Source organism: Camarhynchus parvulus, chromosome 6 (genome assembly GCF_901933205.1).
Source record: "Camarhynchus parvulus chromosome 6, STF_HiC, whole genome shotgun sequence".
In the NCBI taxonomy this organism is placed as follows: domain Eukaryota; kingdom Metazoa; phylum Chordata; class Aves; order Passeriformes; family Thraupidae; genus Camarhynchus; species Camarhynchus parvulus.
In genome coordinates this window covers 20047378-20066803 of record NC_044576.1, presented here as the reverse complement: position 1 = coordinate 20066803, position 19426 = coordinate 20047378, and the positions used below count along the sequence as shown (strand labels likewise).

Below are 19426 nucleotides of genomic sequence, written 5' to 3'. Positions count from 1 at the left end.
ACAGCTGACTACTGGTTACATTCTTGGTATAACCAGTAGTCAGATACACTGTAGGTCCCTAAGCAGGTAGGATTTGCAGGGTATGGAGCAGACACAATCTGCCAAGCACAGCACTGAGACAGCTGAGGGAAACAGGAGCTCTGAGCTGCTCCAAGCTTTTGAGCCCAGAGAGAGGCAGATGCACTGCCTTGGGCAAAGGCACCCACAGCACATCCAGCCCCTGAAATACTCACACTGCCAGTCCTAACCTCTGATTTGAGAGGACACAAGTATAATTAGGGCTATTACCTTTGATAAATTTATGATGTGTGTAACCAATGGTCTTGCACCAATTTTAGATTACTGCATCATTATTTTAGGGGTACAATCACTGAAGTGATCACTAGGAACCAAATACATAATTTTATAAATGTAATGCCTGTAGGACTTCATGAAAGACTTCAAGTTTTTAATGCATTAAACAATTACAACTGATTGGGGGTGGGAGTAGGGAACAACTTACTTTTTAGATGACCATCAGAACAATGAATATGCTGCAGTGCTAGTACAGAATCTGTCTCTGCACCACCACCTGCAACAACCCTTTCAACATATTTCAATTATTTGAAAGGATAATTTAGTGCTTCCTAAATTATTAGCAAAACAAGATAGCAAAAGTTACTAAAAGCACAAAATAATACTAAGTCCTCAACTTAAACACTATTCAAAGGACAGCTGTTATCCTGAAGCTCATAATACTTACAGATCAATTCATGTATCTCCATTTATAAAACAAAAGAAAAGGTGACATTTAATAAAAATAGTATTGGGGAGGGGTGACATGTACAACCCACAGTAAAATCTACTTGGGTTTTAGGAGAGGTTAATGAGAATAAGACAAATATTTAACTCCTTCCATTTGGCAAAAGTGGTCTGGCTACCTCTACAGATAAACATGGAAAGCTTTTTATGTACTTAGATATGTCCAAATTATTGAAAAAGGGTTAAATGCTTGCTAAAAATTGTGGCTTCTTCTATAGCAACCCAGCAATTCTGAAAGAAAGTAGGATCTGTTGAAAGCAACATGAAAGCTGGGAGAGAATAATCCTGCAATGCTACTTCAGAATCAGATTTGTTCTGCCTACGCTTGGATGGCTCAAAAATACTTTTGTATTTTGCTTCACCAGATTCTTGTTTTCTCCTAGAAAAAGAAGTTGCAAATGGCACCGTTTTAGAGAACAGAAATTCTCTTACAGGAAGCAAGCTCCTTGAATGCTCTAAGATACCTGGCACAGCAGTCTCAAAGACAGACATTAAAAAATCATCATTATCAGTACACCACCTAGAATCCTCAAACATTTAGGACAAGACAGGAAACAGTGTTAAGAGCTTAAAAAAGGGAGGCTCAAACAAGCCACCAAAAAACCTTAAAGAAAATTCTCTGCAGAGCAAGCTAAAGTCACACAGCTGCAGAAGAGCACATGAGTGTGTACTGCATTTTGCCACCACACATTTTGTGACTTGCATTGATTTGGGATGATGCTGCCCTGCTGTGGGGCAACACAGGGACTACAAATTACAGACTTGGTCTCAGATGTCAGTGGATACAACGACTGACACTGCACACAGTCCCTGTGTTCGAACATAAACAACATCTAAAAACCCTCCCAGAATCACTCTCTGCTATACAGTGTAATTCTGGATAGAGAATGTCAGTTTCCATTCTAACAAATATTGTCATCTCTGACTTCAGCTTTTTAAATACAAAAATTAGCTTGGCATTTCATGCTGGACTGTGCTGGTATCATATTTGATCAGTTAAGCCAAAGCAGGCTGTTTTCTAGAACAGAGTGCTGTATTTGCACAAACCAGATATCTTCTTGTGAATATAACTAATGAAATTGGAATTATGATTCCATACTTTATCTTTGCAACTGTTCACTCTTGTTCCTCTGGCAGAAACTACAACTGCCACTGCAGTGACAATGGAATTAACTATGGAAATGGTCTTCATCCATGAAATCAAGATCAGTCAAAAGACTACAACAACAGTGTTCCCATCTAAACAGTACTTGGGAGAGAATCAGAGAGGCTCACACTGTCTGTCCACCAGTTGTTTTTAAATTAAAGCATGAGAATCATTTCATGTTACTTTGTGCAACTTTGCTTACACTGTTTTGTTTTCATGAGATCTCCCTCACCCTAGTGTCTCATATGGAGCAGCAGGGACAAATGTGCTTAATTTTATCAGATAACAGAATAACAAACTGAAGAACAGGGAAAACATAAAAGGATCAGACTGCTGCATCACATGTCTGAATCAACTGTAAAGCCAAAGCATTCCTCCCATTCCAAACCCATCCTATCTTCAAGCTCTGCCATGCTTCATTTTCTAACTCTAATTCTGATCTCTATCCAAATATCAATCTTTCTAAATGAAAAAAAGGGAAATTTTTGCATATTTTTTGGCATTTTAAAACACATGGTGCAGTTCTAAGTGATTACTAGAAAAATCATAGTTATCACAAGGAAAAACCAGTAAAGAGTTTTTAAAAAGTTGTTTTAAAGCTAGCAATCTGTTAAAGAAAGAACAACTGAAAAAATGTTTTTGAAACAGTTGGCACCATCTGTTTAATAAAAAAAAAAGGAAAGAAAAAAATTACTGTAGTTAGCATAAGCATTGCTTAACTCAGCACACCAGCAAATAAGTGAAAACCCCATCAATTTGTATTTAAATAAAACATGAATTATCTGGATTTTGCCAGAGATAAATAGAGTGTGACATGGTAATGTGCATCTACTTTTGACAGCATCCTTTAATACATATTTCTTTATTTCTCAGTGTCTCATAGGTACTCAAAAGATACTTAACCAAAAACCACATTTAATTCCCAAATTCTGGGGTGAAAGCCAAGTAAACACATTATGAACTGGGCATCTGCTTACCCAAGACCAACACATGGCATTTATAATTTTGCCAGATCAGTCAGTAACATATCCAAACAGATGCCAAAGGAAGTAATCCAAAGACTTCTCATGCAACGAGAATGAATTAGCCTTATTCAGAGGCAAAGCATTAAAAACCACCTCATGCATGACACAAACATACAAACATGGTGCTAAGCTTACAATGCACAGGAGGGGAAAAAGAAATGTTAAGGCAACAATGCAGATGCTCAGAACTAGAAATAGGAGCCTCTTCCACACATTGTCAGCTGTTGGCAGCTTCTCTTGCCCAAGTGAACAATATTCACTTTTAGTGACAAGAGCATCCCTGCTCTCTCAGCAACCTAAATATGGAACTCACTGGCAACCAAGGTAAGGCAAGTTGTGCTTGATCTACAGAATTATTTTGGGTTTGCTGTTACAATGCTCAAAACTCAAATGCTGACAAAGGCAGACTGCTTTCACAAACACTGATCAGTGTATTCTGTGACATCAGGCAAGATTCAGTAAGGGTAACAAACCCTTAGAACATCTGGGAAAACAGGAAAACCTGGAATATACAGATAGCAATGATGTGCTTGATGTGCAATGATGTGAATATGTTGCAGATATGTCTGTGTTGCTGTGCCATCCCCCAAGATCCACAATGGCACTGTTAAGCTCACCCTGGGATAAGTCTGATGTTACTCACCATGCTGGAGACCCCAGCTCAGCATCATTTCACACACAAACATTTATGTCCATCAGGCCCAGCACTAAATCTGAGGTAATGTGCCCAAGCAGACCTGTGGTGACACCATCCTGCTCAGGATGCCAAATCCAGGCAAACCTTTGTTCAAGCTCAGTGCTGCAGGAATGTTTCTGGACTCCAACTGGTCCCAATGACAGCTTACATGCCACTGCAGCTAAACTAATCAAGCCCACCAACTAATAAATTAGCTAATAAGGCTTGCTGGAACTGGCTACACATCTATGGCCTGACTCACTCACTAAAGTGACCAGATAAAGCCCTCGGGGGGGGCTGGTGGGTGCTGGTGGAGGTCACTAGACTGTAAGCAATATTTTAATCTTTCAGATTTCATGCTTGATCAGATTAGCCATGGCTAATGGTTTCTGCAGCCTTCTCTTCCTAGCACTAAGAATATCAACAGAGTGCTCCTAATACAGGCTGACTACAGGGAATTCATGTATTGCACCAGCATAGCAAACATTCCAAAATTCAATAAATTATACCAACAAGTAGATACTGGAAATCTGTATTGATTCGCTCCAGACTGCAGGGGATGTTGCATCACCTGGATGCAACCAAAGACAGAAAACCCTGATGTGAAGCAGCAGCAGCATAAAATTTCACTGCCTGTGCTGACCCATGGCATCACCTACTGATGCTGTCTGCCCCAAAGCTCTCAGTGAACACTTACCAAAGCAAACAGACAAAAATCCTGAACCCCGCTGAAAGACCAGACACTGCCCAATGACCTGACCCTCCAGCAATGGAAAAGGCCATCCATCAAAAGTACACTGAAGTCCATGTGAAGGTGATGACATATGTTCAGAAAGAGCAGGGCTCAATTTTACTGCCTCTGGGGCACATTCAAGGAGCTGGGAGAAGCCTTGAAGGTCAGGCTTTATCAATGTGTGAATAGCCTCTGCATCATGCCCACTTCAACAATTCATTTTTCTTGTTTTCTTTCAAGATTGCTAGCATAGAAACCCCAGCTCATTCTCTCCTCCATAAATTCATTTGTCCTTTGTTTTTTTGGACATGTTTTCCATTTGAAAGACTCATATTCAAAATGTCAGAAAATTTACAGACTAGCAATACAACATGGAAGACAAGACATCTAGAAAAATGAAGGGAGAAAACATTTGAATTCATGAGTACTTGACAGTGGAATAAGTCTCATTGAATTTTGCACCAAGCATAATTGCAAATATCTCTTTTTCTGTTTTTTAAGGAAATGTCCAATAATGCACCAAAACAGCTTAAAATAAGAAAGTAAAACAAAAACAAAAAATCCAAAATCAAAGCCCACCAACTTAAATTCTAGGTCTGAAGGAGCTTCTGATCAAAGTAAGCATTGAAGACATTTTGTTGTGGTACTTCTGAAAATGATTCCATAATAACTTTGATAAGTAAGTACTCTTTATTGAAAAAAAAAAAAAAAAAGCTGTGAAAAATTTAGAACAGCCATTCAAACTTTCCCCTCTGACTCCTGGAAATAATATTCTGTCTTCTGTGTAGGTGCTGCCTGTGTGGGATCATAGTAAATCAAGTGCATTTGACCTAGGGAGCTCGCCATGACTGTAAGTGAATGTCAGAGCCAGGCATGCAGGATGTCTGATGCTGCAGCCCTGACTGATAACTAAGAAGTCAGATATAAATAAATCTGGAACAGTTGGGATTGACTGTTGTTTAGCACTTTCAGACAGACGTTCAGGGCAACTGGCAGGGGCTTTGAAAGCTGTTTCCTATATTAGAATTGTGACAAAAATAGAAGTGAGGCTGCATTCCCTTGTCTTCTGCTAAAATAGATCTTACTCAAAAACATTTTACAAGTTTGTCAAGGCATAACTAGTCCACAGTCAGATAGAGAACAAAATCAAAATTGGAAGTCCCATGTTAATTCAACAAATAGTTACTTATTGAATTAATAAGAGGAAAAAAATAAAAAAGGGAAACAAGTAGAGAATACTAAGAGATAATAAGGACAAGGAGAAGCTGGCTTTTCTACTTTAAAAAAAAAATTTAAGTGAAGGCACAATTAGAATTCACTAGCCAGAAAGACTGCAGAGATCTTTAAAAATAACATAAAAAGGGAAAAGCATATATTTTACCAACCGTCCTTAGGAATATTGCAGGGGGGTTGGGGTTTGGGGTGAGTGTTTTTTGTTGTTTTGGGGGCTGTTTGATTTGCTTTTAAATTCAAGAACAGATGCTGCATAACTGCTAACAGCAAGGCTGAGTGGTGAGAATGAACAGGAAAGAGGAAGCATGTATGGGCTTCTCTTCTGATTTTAAGGGTCCCAAATACTGTTCACAGGGCAAGTATTTGTCACAGTTTTGCCTCCAGTAATTAAGCTTCCAAATAAATTAAGTTGGCTTTTATTTGTGTGTTTTTACAGTCAAACTATATCTATCAAAATATTTCAGGATTAGCTAGTTCACTGACTGAACAGCCCATTGTTCTGCCAAAATAATCAGTGGCCTTAATGAGCAATTAAGAGCTTCCAGGGTCAATGAGAAATGAAAATCTTTGCATATAGACCAAAAATTTTGTGTACTTCCTGCTACTGTTTCAGATCAGGAGTGAACTCAGGAACTACATGCAAGAGGCACATGTGAAAGAGAGCAGAACATATTGCACAAAATCAGAGAGCAGGGTACAGCAAGAGCAGTTTGAGTTAGCCAAGTAACCCTCCCAGAGAGATTTCCCACCAGCTGTTCTCTCTCACCCAAAGCAGGAGTGCACAGTGTTGTGCTGCCTGATCAGAGGCTGCCCCACCTGCTCACACTCTGGGCCACCCAGGTGCTCTCTGAGCAGAGCCTGCTCTGTGCCCCAGCGCCCGGGGAGCCCTGATGTGGGACAAGACCAGAGCTCCAGGGTCACAGCTCCAGGGTCACAGCCTCTGGGTCACAGCCCACACTGGAGTCACCTCCCTGCAAAACACTGCACACCCAACCCAGTGACCCAATCCAAGGGACTTCCTCTCTTACTCCCATGGGTTTGGCAATGTGCAAACCACAACAGAATCAGCTATGAAATGTCTGCAACTTGCATTCTGCCTACTGCTGGTACAAATGAAGGCATAATTCAAGGGTTCAAGGTGTGCTGAAGAAGTACACACAGAGGAGCACATTTCAATAACCAAACTGGGAATTTTTTTCCCCATCAGGACAATGGCTGAAAATATGCTTGATGAAAGATAGAAAATTCAACATAAGGAGTAAAAATTTTACTTTATAGTGGATTGCCACATGGCAGATGTAATTTCCTTTTTCCAAAACAGCCCTCTTAAGTGTATTTTAAACTAATTACCTTTAGGTGGAAAATATGACTTGCTTTCAGCTTTGTGAGGCCAGTCCACCACAAGAGGTCCAAACCTACGAAAGCTGGCAGTGATCTCATCTACAAAAAAACGAATGAGGCACCTTAGAGAGAACATAAAAGCTGACAGTGGCGAGGTAAAAAGGTCTTACTTAAAAAACAAAACAAGAACAGTGAAAACTGCAATGATGTCCATAGCAAATGCCTAAATATCATTTCATCTCTGTGCTGTACATGGCTGCTTAAAAAAGTGATTTTACATTCCACTAGTGGAAGTCTGCAGCAGGATTAAATGCAAACATGATCTATCAGAAGTGAATATGCTTCAGCTGCGGTCTATTTCTAATTATAGCCACAAAGCAGGGTCAGATGCAGCCACATGGGACTGATGGAGGAGCTCCATGTCAGCACGGCTGCTCCTTGCAGCCTGCCCTAGAAAGAGGCTGCAGCAGGTCTTGCCACTGTGGGCATTTCACCTTCCTCAGGCCCTTCAGGAAATCTGCCTTGAATTACCCAGTTTTTTCGTCACTTTTTAAGCATCAACTTGGAACCACCATGTAACACACATCAAGAGCTATCCTACAGGACAATTTTGTTTTACATGTAAATCCTTCAGAAAAAAGTATTTAAAATTCTTTTTGAAAAAAAATTATTTTCTCAATACATTTTTAAACGTACTTTAAAGGAAGAATTAGTTTAAAATCATGTCTAATGTGATCTTAGATAGATCAGAGTAACAAGCCATCAGGAGAAAAGGCAGTGGGGTTTTACAGTTTCTGCATTGCTGTTTGGGATGTGCCCAGTTTCTCCAACCCCATGAAATACATGCCAGAATTTCGAGCATCTGGAGACAGAACACCCGTGCTGTGTACCTGAAGAGCTGAAGGATAAAGGGTTACTGAAGGAGACCTCTCAGGAAAGTGGGTGACAGCTCCCAGGTCACCATGTTACTCCCTCACAGGACATACTGGGCATGTATTTTGATTCTGAGTGACCCATCAATGTGTACATCAGTCATCCCTGTTGGGCTGCTGCTTCTTACAGCTGCAAATCCAGATTACCCACCAGACCCCATACAACAGCCCTGCAACTCTTGGTGTGATGTGGGAACTGCATTTGAGGTGCTTGTAAACAGACTGGCAACTCAAACTATTTCTTAATTAAAACTGTACATGGCTTGGGCTTCAGATTAGTAGATAAGACATCCCCCTCATTTCATTACAGGGCATCCTCAAATTCCCTGTGTATGCCCATTGAAGCTAGACAGTGGTGGATTCCAGCTATATTCCAGCCATGAAAAATACACCAAATACTGTCATGATTTTAGTTTGGGAGTAAGAGTTTCTGGGGACACATGCAAGTAGAGCAGATAATGATGGAGAAAAAACTCTGACCATCCTTGCTGGGTAGGTTATTACTTTTTAACCATATTATTACCCGGTATTTATCATCTGAACCCAAGATACGTGCTGGGTATAAGAGCTGCTTATTTAAAGCCCACGATATTCTGGTAAGGACTGCATTAAGAAAGTCTTTAAAGTCAACCACATCCAAGAATAGGAAAAGACTACAGAGGAGAGACAGTACCCACTAAGTTCCCTTTTTCAGCTTTCCCACTTGACAGTCGTGGGAAGCCATGCAGATCAGAAGACTTGCCAGGCAGCCACTTCTGATCTGCAGTACACAAGAACACCAGATAAACTCTCGGGTGTTGCAGGGGTGGCAGGGAGTGTTTGTTCTAAGCACTGCCACAAGCACTACAAGAGACACACCTGGGAAAAATCATTTGCCTCTATGAAAATATCACCTTTTCAATAGTAATTATATGAAAGGCAATTCCCACATGTCAGCAATGCAAGTGATTCACAGTACCTTCATCAATGTCAGGAGGGAGACCTCCAACAAACACCTTTCTAGAGTAGCGTTCCACTCGTTCCCCGTTTTGGCAGCGTGTCGGAGAGCTGAGGCCCGAGGACAATGACTGATCCCCATGGCTGTCATCTAGGAAGCCATCCTCAAAAGGAAACAGTGAAGACCGACCTGGAACAGATTTTGTAGGATCTATAGTTAATGCTATTTCCTGGAGAAGGAAATAGTTCAGTAAAAAATTTTCCCTTTTGCTGTTTTACTTTAACAGAACTTGCACTAAAGGACCCAGCTAGGTGGTCCAGTTTTCCAGTTCATGTTCATTAGTACTGTTTCTATTTTTCCAAGAGTGTATTACCCTTACAAGACAAGAAAAAAAATCTTGTTAAATAAACCACAAAGAACTTGCACTTGAAGGAAAACAGTGGTAGCTAGAACAGCCTGTCAGCCTGTTTGTTACTGAGTTAAAAAACATCCTTTCAGTCATGAACAGGCAAAATCAACATTAATGGCTGCTACTCAATTTGTTAATGAAAAGTAAAGAATTTATTTGTAACCATCAGATGCAATAGCAACTTATTTCTATTACTAACAAAGAATACACACATTATCTTAAGAACAGATTTATTAACAAGGAACAGAAAAAATATTCAAAGACTGCATATAAGCAACACTTGCCATCTTTGGAATTTAACAGTTCCCTATACCTGAGTAAATACATCCTGCAATATAGAGAGATGTATAAATAAGAACCACACCTCAACTCTGAAAAGGCTACTTGTCCCCTCATATCATGGAGGATTTCTCCCAGGGATGGAATTATACTTAATTGATACAAACAGTTTATAGGAGGGTTGATTACAAATATAAATGTATTTATAGTTTTGTAAGTGCACATAATTAAATTCAAAGGTAATGATTCACATGAAATTGACACAGCAAGACCTACAGTTTAATACCATACTGGTATTAACAGCACAGGAAGTGAAGGGAATAAAAACAGGGGCAAGGAGAAAAATCAAGACAGAGGGACAGTAGTCAGAAAAACATACACTGAAAATATCAGTAATTGTCTTCCGTAGCAAAGGACAGATTAAAAAAAGAAACAGTAATGCTGTGTAGGAAAAACAAGCTAATAAAGTCAGGAAAGTCACTGACACACAACAGTGGCCTGATTTTTAATTACAAACATCAGGCACCAGAAAAATGTTGATTAAAAATAATATATTGGATGTTAAACAATGGAAGAGATTACAGACACAAAAATCCACTGAAGTAAAAATCCTACCATGCATTTACACATCAACATAAAAAATAGAGTAAATGCCACAATTAGAGAAGGATGTAGAGCTGCTACCTTTCAAAGACTTGTTGTCAGAAATGGTGGGTTTAGAGCATAAAACACAGAAGACTTTTGATGAATATTCCATTAATGGACAAACACGTCATGCACATGTATAAACATATGCATTTCAAAATGAAAGAGAACATTTGCATGAGAAAAAACAATGAAGAATACTACAACTGTGTAAAAATATCAAATCAGAACACTCCTTGAAAAGCTGGAAATCTGAAAATATCTCAGAGATTGACATTACTGTAGAGATAATTCATCTTTTAATTCCTGCCCATGAACCTACCTTCTTGTAAAAAAGTAAACAAACAACAAACATGAGCCATTAGTGGAAGATGACATATCAAATTAATAACAAGGTGTTCAACTAAAATACAGATCTGCAGAGGAGACTGACTTCTGAAGGAAATAATAAAAATTCACAGCAACTTAGAAAGCAAGTTATCACCTCTAAGCGCCATGCCAGACACTGGGCGGTCTACAGGCACCACACTCACCTTAAATAAATGCAAATGATGTTCTGTAAGTTTATAGCTAAGTGAAGTATAGAGCTGAATGCAAGAAGAATACATTTAAAATAATGGAAAGCATACAGACAAGGGAATAGGGAATGACTATTCATGGTCTTCTCCAGTAATGGAAAAATGAACTGCATTGAACACAATCAGTACATGCCAAGGCTGAAAGCAAAGCAAACTTTGGAAACCCTTGCTACAGACTTTTTGGGATGTTTAAAAATTTATGTAGGCTTAGAAAAGGGAATGAGTAAGAACAGGAGGAAAATGCAATCTAAGGCAATAAATATTAAAACATCACCTCAAGAGACCCCCTGGGCAAATTTCTGTGAGACCAGTATGGGAAAGCATCACTAAATGCACTTTTTTTGTAACATACTCCTGCATCCCTCCCTGGGCATCTCTGAGTTGTCAGTGTAGCAAAATAGTTTGGGCTGATTTCCCGCAGCAGTGCTTACATCTGTACCTGAAAAACTGGTTGTAAAAGTTAAAAAACAAGGTACCAAGAACATGACTCAACAGCTCAAAGCATGCTACCTACAAAGAAATGCTCATCTCTTTTCTCAGAGGAACGAGAGAATCAAGTGGGGAACTGAGAGTTCATGGCAAGCCTCAAGAAAGTCTGACAAAACTTATTCTCATTGCAGATTCTTAGTCACAATGACAGAATCAAACACTAATTAAAATATCCAAGTATAACAAACATTAAATGAGTCCTTGCACAGACTTGCCTGTGGTTACTCTGCATATTATCCCAATGCAAATGTTAAAAGCAATAATAGAGAGGGATATATGAGAATATTTGATAACCAACACATTTTTAACAGACTGTTGTAGAATTTCATGCTTTAGGTTAAGGAAGCTCAAAACCAACATTATAAAAGTCAAGGTAATGATAAAGCAAGAACATCACAGACTTTAATATGAATGAGGCAAGTCAAAATCCCTAACATTGATGACAAGAAACATACACACAAATCTACTTGTTAGTATGGAAAAGCCTGCATTTTACAGAGGAAACAAGTCTTATGGAATGAAACATGCTTCTAGGTAGTGAGAAAAAAATCTGAAAAGCCAGCACATTCAGAACTTGTTTGCCCTGATTTGTCTTCACTAATATTTAAATAAAACAGCCTAAATTACATTCATCACAATTACTTCTGCATTATTGTATTTTGCTTCTACAAGTAAACAGGAGTTGCCAGTAATTCATAGTATGCTACTGATTCCTACCTCCTTTCCTACTTTGGGGCCATTTGGTCAATCTGGAAACACCTGTCACAATCTTAAAATAAAATTAAAGTGTTCATGTGCACAGAGAGTAAGTTTGTGAGGAAAATCTGAATCTTTTGTTTCAGATTTAGCTATCAAATGAACACTAAAATGTGTCAGCTTTGAACAAAATCAGAGCAAATTCTGTATTATAAACTGTGTTAGTATGGCCTGTACAGCCTACCACCTCAACCCATACAAATGACAAAAGCCCTTAGACATATTGGTTTGTGTGATGCATACATCTGTCTCTAAGGTTCTTCACAAATGTGATGCAAATTCTACATTTGGAAAAGGGGGCAAGGTCACCTGCCTAGCTGGCAGAGAGCTTTATGGAAAGGAAGATAAAATTAAGTTTAATGCTAAAGTACCCCATGCAGATGACACTGCCTAAATGTAATTGTTAAAAGCTGCTATTTTCACTGTTATTTTCTCAATAACAACCAGTAAGCTACAGCACAGGACATAAATGTAAGCTGCATTAGTGGCTTGCTCAGTTGTTGGACTTGCTATTATCCTTGTTCCTTCATCTCTCAGAATAAACTGATATGTAGCACTGTACATTTATAAAATATTTTCAGTTTGCTTTTATGTTTTAAGGGTTGTCTGTGATTAAATACTGTTAAAATGTGCTCAAATACTGTATCTTTTTAAAATTATTATCAATATTCACTGCTGAGGGCAGTTACTAGCATTGGTATTCACACATGTTCTGAGGCAATTCAATGTAATGAAGTCTAATATTCAGCAAAAGCTGTTTCATGTAAGAAAAAAAGTCATTTTCAAATGTTCAATGCAGCAGTTAAACATTGGTCTCCTACAAAACAAACACCAAACATAAACCCAAACCCAATCTTTTTTTGGAACACTGTGCATTTCAGGTCACAAATACATGTAATGAGAATCTCTACATTCAGCCATCCTCCAGTTCTCTAGTAATAGCAACGCTTGAAGTTATCAGCTCAGGATCATCACTGCTTTAAGATGCTGTTAAAAGGGAGTTGTTTTGCAAAGGAAGAATATGAGATTGATTTATACAAAGCAATTGATCAACTAAATAATGTTAAAATTGGTAACATCATCTTACCACAAGAAAACTAAATATTTATTTCTCCCACTATTCAGCAAACAAAACATTTAGTAAATACTTTTACCTCTTCTCCGCCCATAGCTCCTGGCTGCATGTAAACACAGAAGAAAATTGTGGGTACAGCTGTCATTAGATTTAGCTCCAAAAGCAATGAAAATGTAGCTTCTACCTCTTCTCTTTTTCCCCTCCCACCATAAAGAAGGAAAAGACATTTGAAAGAGCAGGATGAAATTCAAACAACCCAAGACAAGAAAAAAAGTTGAGGATGATACAGCCAGGGAAGGAAAAAAATAACCAAACATACCTGCTGTGCAAGTTTTCTACATAGCAAAGGGCAAAGGTATTAAAAAAATCAGGCATATAGGACAGTATTATAAAATAATAATTTAGTATTATGGTTTTAAGTGGCAATAAACATCATCAACAGTAATTCTAATTAAAAGAACCAGGTTTGCATTTTATTAAATAGTTGTGGAAAACATATTTTCCAATTATATTTCAATTTAAATAATTAACCATATGTAAATACTAAAATCCTATTAAAACAATATGAACTCAATAGCCAGTACCTTCAGATGAATAAAACTAGATTGACAAAATGCTTTCATAACTACCAGAATAAATACAGCATTTCAATGAGTCATGCATCAATGGCAAATCCACAATGTTGGACAACTTTAGAACTGTATTTTGTGACGTAGTGGCAAATGCAAAACCCAGAATTTTTGATCTGAAGTTTTAGAAAAACAGAAAATAATCTGGAAAACACATGTCTTCTACACAGGATCTCTGATGGATCACAAAAGCCATCTATCCTCCCAAGGTAATCAAATGTGGAAGGCTGGGGGTCAAGCGGGTTTTTCAACAGAAGAGAGCTTAGGTAAGAGGCAAGAGAGCTTTGTTTGGTTTCCTTCTCTCCGCAGCTTCTTCCTCCTGCCCTGAAGAAACACCATGCCCCTACACCTTTTTCTTCCACTATCAATGAGGTCACAAAAGGCAACTACATGAGTATGTCACTGGGGAGATTAAAAAATTTCAAGGTCTACGATGAATTGCTTTGCAATTTATGTTTAACATGAAGACAGCAGGGGCTGTTTGTGTGAACAGCTCCTCATCCACAGTGAGGTGGTTGGTAACCCCTGAGAGAGACTCTGCTTCTTGCATAGCAGGCAATACTGAGAATTAACACCAGAGCTGGCTTTGCAGCAAGAATAGAATTAGTCCTCCTGCTTTCTAGTTATTGCTCTATTTTATTAGTTATTATGATGGCAAAGAATCATGGCCAGATCTCTTGTAGCAAGTCTTAATACCCTGCTTGTTTGATTAGTCATATATTGGTGATTTGTTAATAATGTACAGATGTAAGCTTGTGTCATAGAGGGAGGACCCTGGTTACTCATTCTAGCATTAATTCTCCTATTTAAATACAGGTTGTCTTGATGAATGCCCACATTCCCAAAAAAAGCATATTTCAAGGTATAGTTATGGACACATTCTGAGAGCAATTTATCTGAAAAGAGGTTTCTCAGAATGTTACCAATCTAAAAATTAAATAGAGAAGCATTATTTCAGTATGAGAGGAAAGAGACTTTTGTGTTTCTTCTGAAGAAAACAAAGCTTTATATGCTTAATGTAAACTTTTAGGCTCTGATCAAGATCAGTATATGGTGGCAGAAGTCTACCACAGGCTTTTGTAAATTTTAGAATGCCCTACTGCTACTCATATATTATAACACTTATATGCAATACAGCACTGCAGAACATTACTTTTATCCTATATTTGCATTCACACACAATCTTTAAGTACATAAGAGTTACTGGAACTCACTGAAGGTATATTTGCCTGTAAATTCCAGAGGCAAAATAGTGCAATTCACTTAAAACAGGAAGACAAGCAAGTCAGTTTTTGCTGATTTAAAAACACTGCATCATATTTAAATACTCAAGGTGATGTTTCACCCTTATTGATTATATTTTATATACATAGACACACAATTAGAAAATTATCTCAGTTGTAACTAGTATTCATATTAAAATGGTAACTTTTTCCAAGAAACTGAGTTATTCAGCATGACAACTTCAGAATGTCAATGCACACTTTATTATATTGCTTTCTCAGGATGTGAAGTTTGAATGCATCATTTGAAACAAGTTAAATAAAAAATACCCATCTTGCTCACAAGTCAAAATTCACAGCACAACAGATTAAATAGCAGGAATAGTTCATCAGGTGAATTTCATAATGCCTCCAGTTTGAGTAAATACTTTAGAAAGTAAACAATTTAGAAATTATTCTTGAAGACATTTGTAAGAAAATAAGATTACTGCACTATTACAAACAATGAAATTACCAGAGCTATGTACATGGAATTACTTTTTCTTTTTGGCAACTCCAACAGAAGACAAACAGCAACTGGGAGCTCCTTAAACTGTACCCTCACTAATGCATCTGCTCCCCCTGTACTGGTTTTTGGTGCCACATATAAATGTCCTTCTGCACAGAAAACCATCTCCTGGAATGTTTCTAAATCCAACACAAATTATTCTTTCCTAGGTACCTCCTGGATCATTAATATTAAGGCAAACCCAGGTGCTTTAGGAGGGGATGAGCACATTTTCCCAAGTAAAAAGTGCATGGATGGATTGTGCAGCTCGCATCAGGATCATCCCTGCCTTGGTGTTTGTCCATCCTTAGCAATGTTCTGTAACTGTCAGGTACAAAGTTACATAACTGCTGTCCCAAATTGCATGGCCTCAAATGCAAAGGAACAACAGATTCTTTTTCACCCACTGATAATGCTCCTGAAACTATTAACTCCCCTCCTCCCAGGAGTCAAGTGTATTTTTACAAACATGAAACTCTATCATGAAGGGCAGAACTTTAATCTTTTAACAAACCAGCAGAACAAACTCCCCAAACCTCAAATCTTGTAATGCAATCAAGGAAACTCAGTGTTAATGCTTTGGAATTCCCCAAAGCCTGCAGCTAAGATTGCCCATTGTTGCAGTACATCAAAACTCACTCAAATTTTAACTGCATCTCAAGGCTACATGAAACTGATGAAAAAGAACTTTTCTGGGATTTTTTGACTCTTTTATTATAATGTGGGACTGAAACTGCACCTTATATTTGTCTCAAATAATTAGCAGTCCTAGGAAACAATAAATTTGTGAATCCATAAAATATTAACTCAAAAGGACTAGATCTACATGCTCTCTATATCATAACTTAAAATTAATTTGATAATGTAATTTCAAATTTTGAATAGGCAACAACACTTATTTGTATTATCATATTTTATGGAAGACTTAATAGAAAGTATTTTGAGATTTTTAAGAACATTATTTCTTCACTTCTGGTATTTATCTTGTTCATGCAGTTATGTGGCCACAATATCAAAGATGCACACTTCAAAGAAATCTTAAAGACACATTTAATTGATGTAAAATAGCATTACCTCTATGAAAAAAAAAGAGTTCAGCATTTTCAGACTAGAAATTTTGGAGCTAAACTGGCTAAAGTAAAGCTTATTTGACAAAACTGGGAACCTCCTTGATTTATAAGGTACCAGAATCTTATTTCTAGCTTGGAACACTCATTTGTATTCTTGAAGCAGTCAGCAGTTCAGAACAATACTTGCTTTAGGACATTATGAGTTATGCAATGATTTTCTAAGATCAGAAAGGAAAATCATGTCAAGCTTTTGCTTTTGAACAGAGGGTCTCTGAAGTTCTTAGGATCTGGAAGTTTAGAAGTGAATTAAAATACCAGGGAAAAGCATTCATGAACTGAGAGAAGGTGACAGAATCAAGTATAATTATGCAATGTGTTTTTCTGCTACAGAGGGATCATCCAGAAGAATTGCAAAGATGGACACTCATCTACGAGTGGTTCAAAAGGTGGTTCTCAACTTCCACTGATAGATGGGCTGGATGTGCAGATGGGCACTACAATAATTTGGTTATATGAACCTCAACAGTCCTTTGTGGTTGATTTTTTCCAATATTAACAATGCAAGTGTTGCAGCAACCTCCCTTCTAACATATGCTCACATACATATACAACTGAATCCCATTACCAGAAAATCACAAGCTACATGTAAGCTGTATGCAGCTAAGTCCCACACACTGGGCCTCAAACACTTGATCAAACACATGAACTGCATTCAATATCCAAAACCAGCTTAGGTGTCCTTTCCTGAGGCATACAAGCAGTCAAGCAACTGTGCAAGAGGGAAGGTTTATCTATTTTCATCTTTTCATTTTAGTTTAAAAAATCTGTTACCAATAAAACTCACATTTTTAACAGCCAGGCTGCTTCATCTCCTCTAGCATCATATATAATGCTCTTGGAGTAGCCTGGCAAATCTTAAAATTCAGAGGAAACAGATGGCACCAACCCACAATAGAGAGGATCACAAAGATGAAAGGAAAGCACATTGGTGAGGTGGTGAGGCAGGAAAAGCAGTGGGGAAAACAAACAAACAAACAAACAAGAAGGCATTAAAGAGCTACCAAGCTGGATTAAAAGGAAGACAACTTAAGAAATCTTCCTCTGCTAGAAAAAGTCTTTAGCAGCCACTGATAAGAGATACTGCCTTCAGTAACGGCCAGACTGGATCTCTGGAAGTGCAGATGCCAATATAAAAAACTGAAAGGAAGAAAGAAGAAAAAGCATGTACTTACTATTGCTCCCCTGCTTCTCCCTTCACCCTTTTTAAAATTTAAATAGGTATAGAAGGGACTTTGAGATATTAGCAAGCTCACCTCACAGCCTCCAAAGCAGCATCAATACCAAGTGCTTGTACAGCTGGTTCTGAAAAACCTCACAAGGTGATGTGCAAAGTGACAGCTCCCACACTCTGGGGCTCCTCTGAACCCCGCTGCCTTTGCTAGCTCACACTTCACATCAGACATGTTTTCCTTCCACTTATATTCACTCAGATCTCTTCACAACTAAATCAGGTCTAGTTTTGCAAACCTTGTAAGTTTTCTCAGTGTTTTTTATTCCTTTCTGTTATTCTGTGTATGCCATTAAGATGGTGACACATTGGTAACCCAACCTGGCAACTGGGTTAAAGAGCTCAGCAAATTCCTACAGGCAAGAACGAAACTATTAGAGGAGATTGATGCCTCTTGGAATTTAGTCACACATTTGCCCAGAATATTATCACTACAAAAACAAAGCTTTTATTAGCTGTTAAACTGCCAAGCCAAGATCTTGCAAGTCAAAAGTAATTTAAGAAGATTTCAATTTGGAGCAGTTTATTTCAAGGTATAACAGTAGCATTGGCAAAACTTTCAAATATAAGATGCTACTTCAGTAACTTTTACATCTAAACACTATATGTGTTTGAAAACAGCACATCAGGAAGAGCTAAATACAATAGCTCTTAAGGAGATGAGGCAATTTTAAAAACAACAGAAACATGAAAATAAAAAATGAAATGGTTTTCTTGGCTTTACATTTCCTGTCATGGTGTGACAACTTCCCCACATAAATGGGATTAATAAAACAAAACCAAAATCTCAACACAGACATCTAAAAAAGTGCCCCAAATCCTTTCCTTAATGTCTTTTTCAAATTATTTTACTCTGAATAAATAGAACTAAATTACACTAATGAAAAGAAACGACAGTCAGATGGAGAGCAAATAGTACCAGACCTCACAGATGACACATTTTTGTATGAGACAAGAATGAACAGTGGAAGCAGATGGAACATTCGTAGCCCAACAGGACTGCAAAGTCACTGTGCAGAGGAGCTTTACAAAAAACAAAATTCCAGCATTTCACAAAGCGGTTTCATTTAACTACCTTTAGACTACATTTATTTTACAGAAGATTGTTAGGGATGCCAGGACAACACTTCAGTGCTTCCTTATAGAGATCACACACCCTCATTTATTCCCATCTTCCTTTTTCACCTGCCACACTCCTCTCCCACTGAAGTCACTGAGGCTTTTTGGAGTTCCCAAGAAGCCCTAAAGACAGCTCACCACCTGCCATGTAGCTGACTATGCATTCATGCTGATCACTCAGTCCTAGTTACTCAGCTAATCAGAAAAGAGCATATATTCAAGAGAAGCAATGGCTGCAGAAATGTATGGCTACAAATGGTATTGAATATTAGCAAGAAAAAGGACGGAGGACATTTCAGTTAAATTTATGCCACATTTCCCCTACAAATTACAGTATCAATTATTTAACAAGGTGCTGTAGATTAAAGTTTATAAAAATTCTTGTATTGTTTAGCTCAGTATGAACTAAAAAATTACCTTATGTCACTAATTGATTCAAAACACTATTTCAATTAGAGAAATTTCATTTAGATCTGGTACAGACAAAAGCTATA

At 37.9% G+C, this 19426-nt stretch overlaps 1 protein-coding gene across 5 annotated transcripts in view; it reads right to left on the bottom strand.

Annotated features, from left to right (window-relative positions):
• CPEB3 (cytoplasmic polyadenylation element binding protein 3) overlaps positions 1-19426 on the bottom strand; it is a 79318-nt gene that overhangs the window by 17544 nt on the left and 42348 nt on the right. For 4 of the 5 annotated variants that reach the window (XM_030950746.1, XM_030950748.1, XM_030950750.1 and 1 more), the window contains exons 5-7: positions 13136-13159; positions 8847-9014; positions 6966-7055 (exon numbers count right to left, since the gene is read on the bottom strand). In XM_030950746.1, the coding sequence (XP_030806606.1) occupies positions 6966-7055; positions 8847-9014; positions 13136-13159 (282 nt within the window). The remainder of the gene's footprint in view (positions 1-6965; positions 7056-8846; positions 9015-13135; positions 13160-19426) is intronic. The other variant, XM_030950747.1, reaches the window with a different exon arrangement.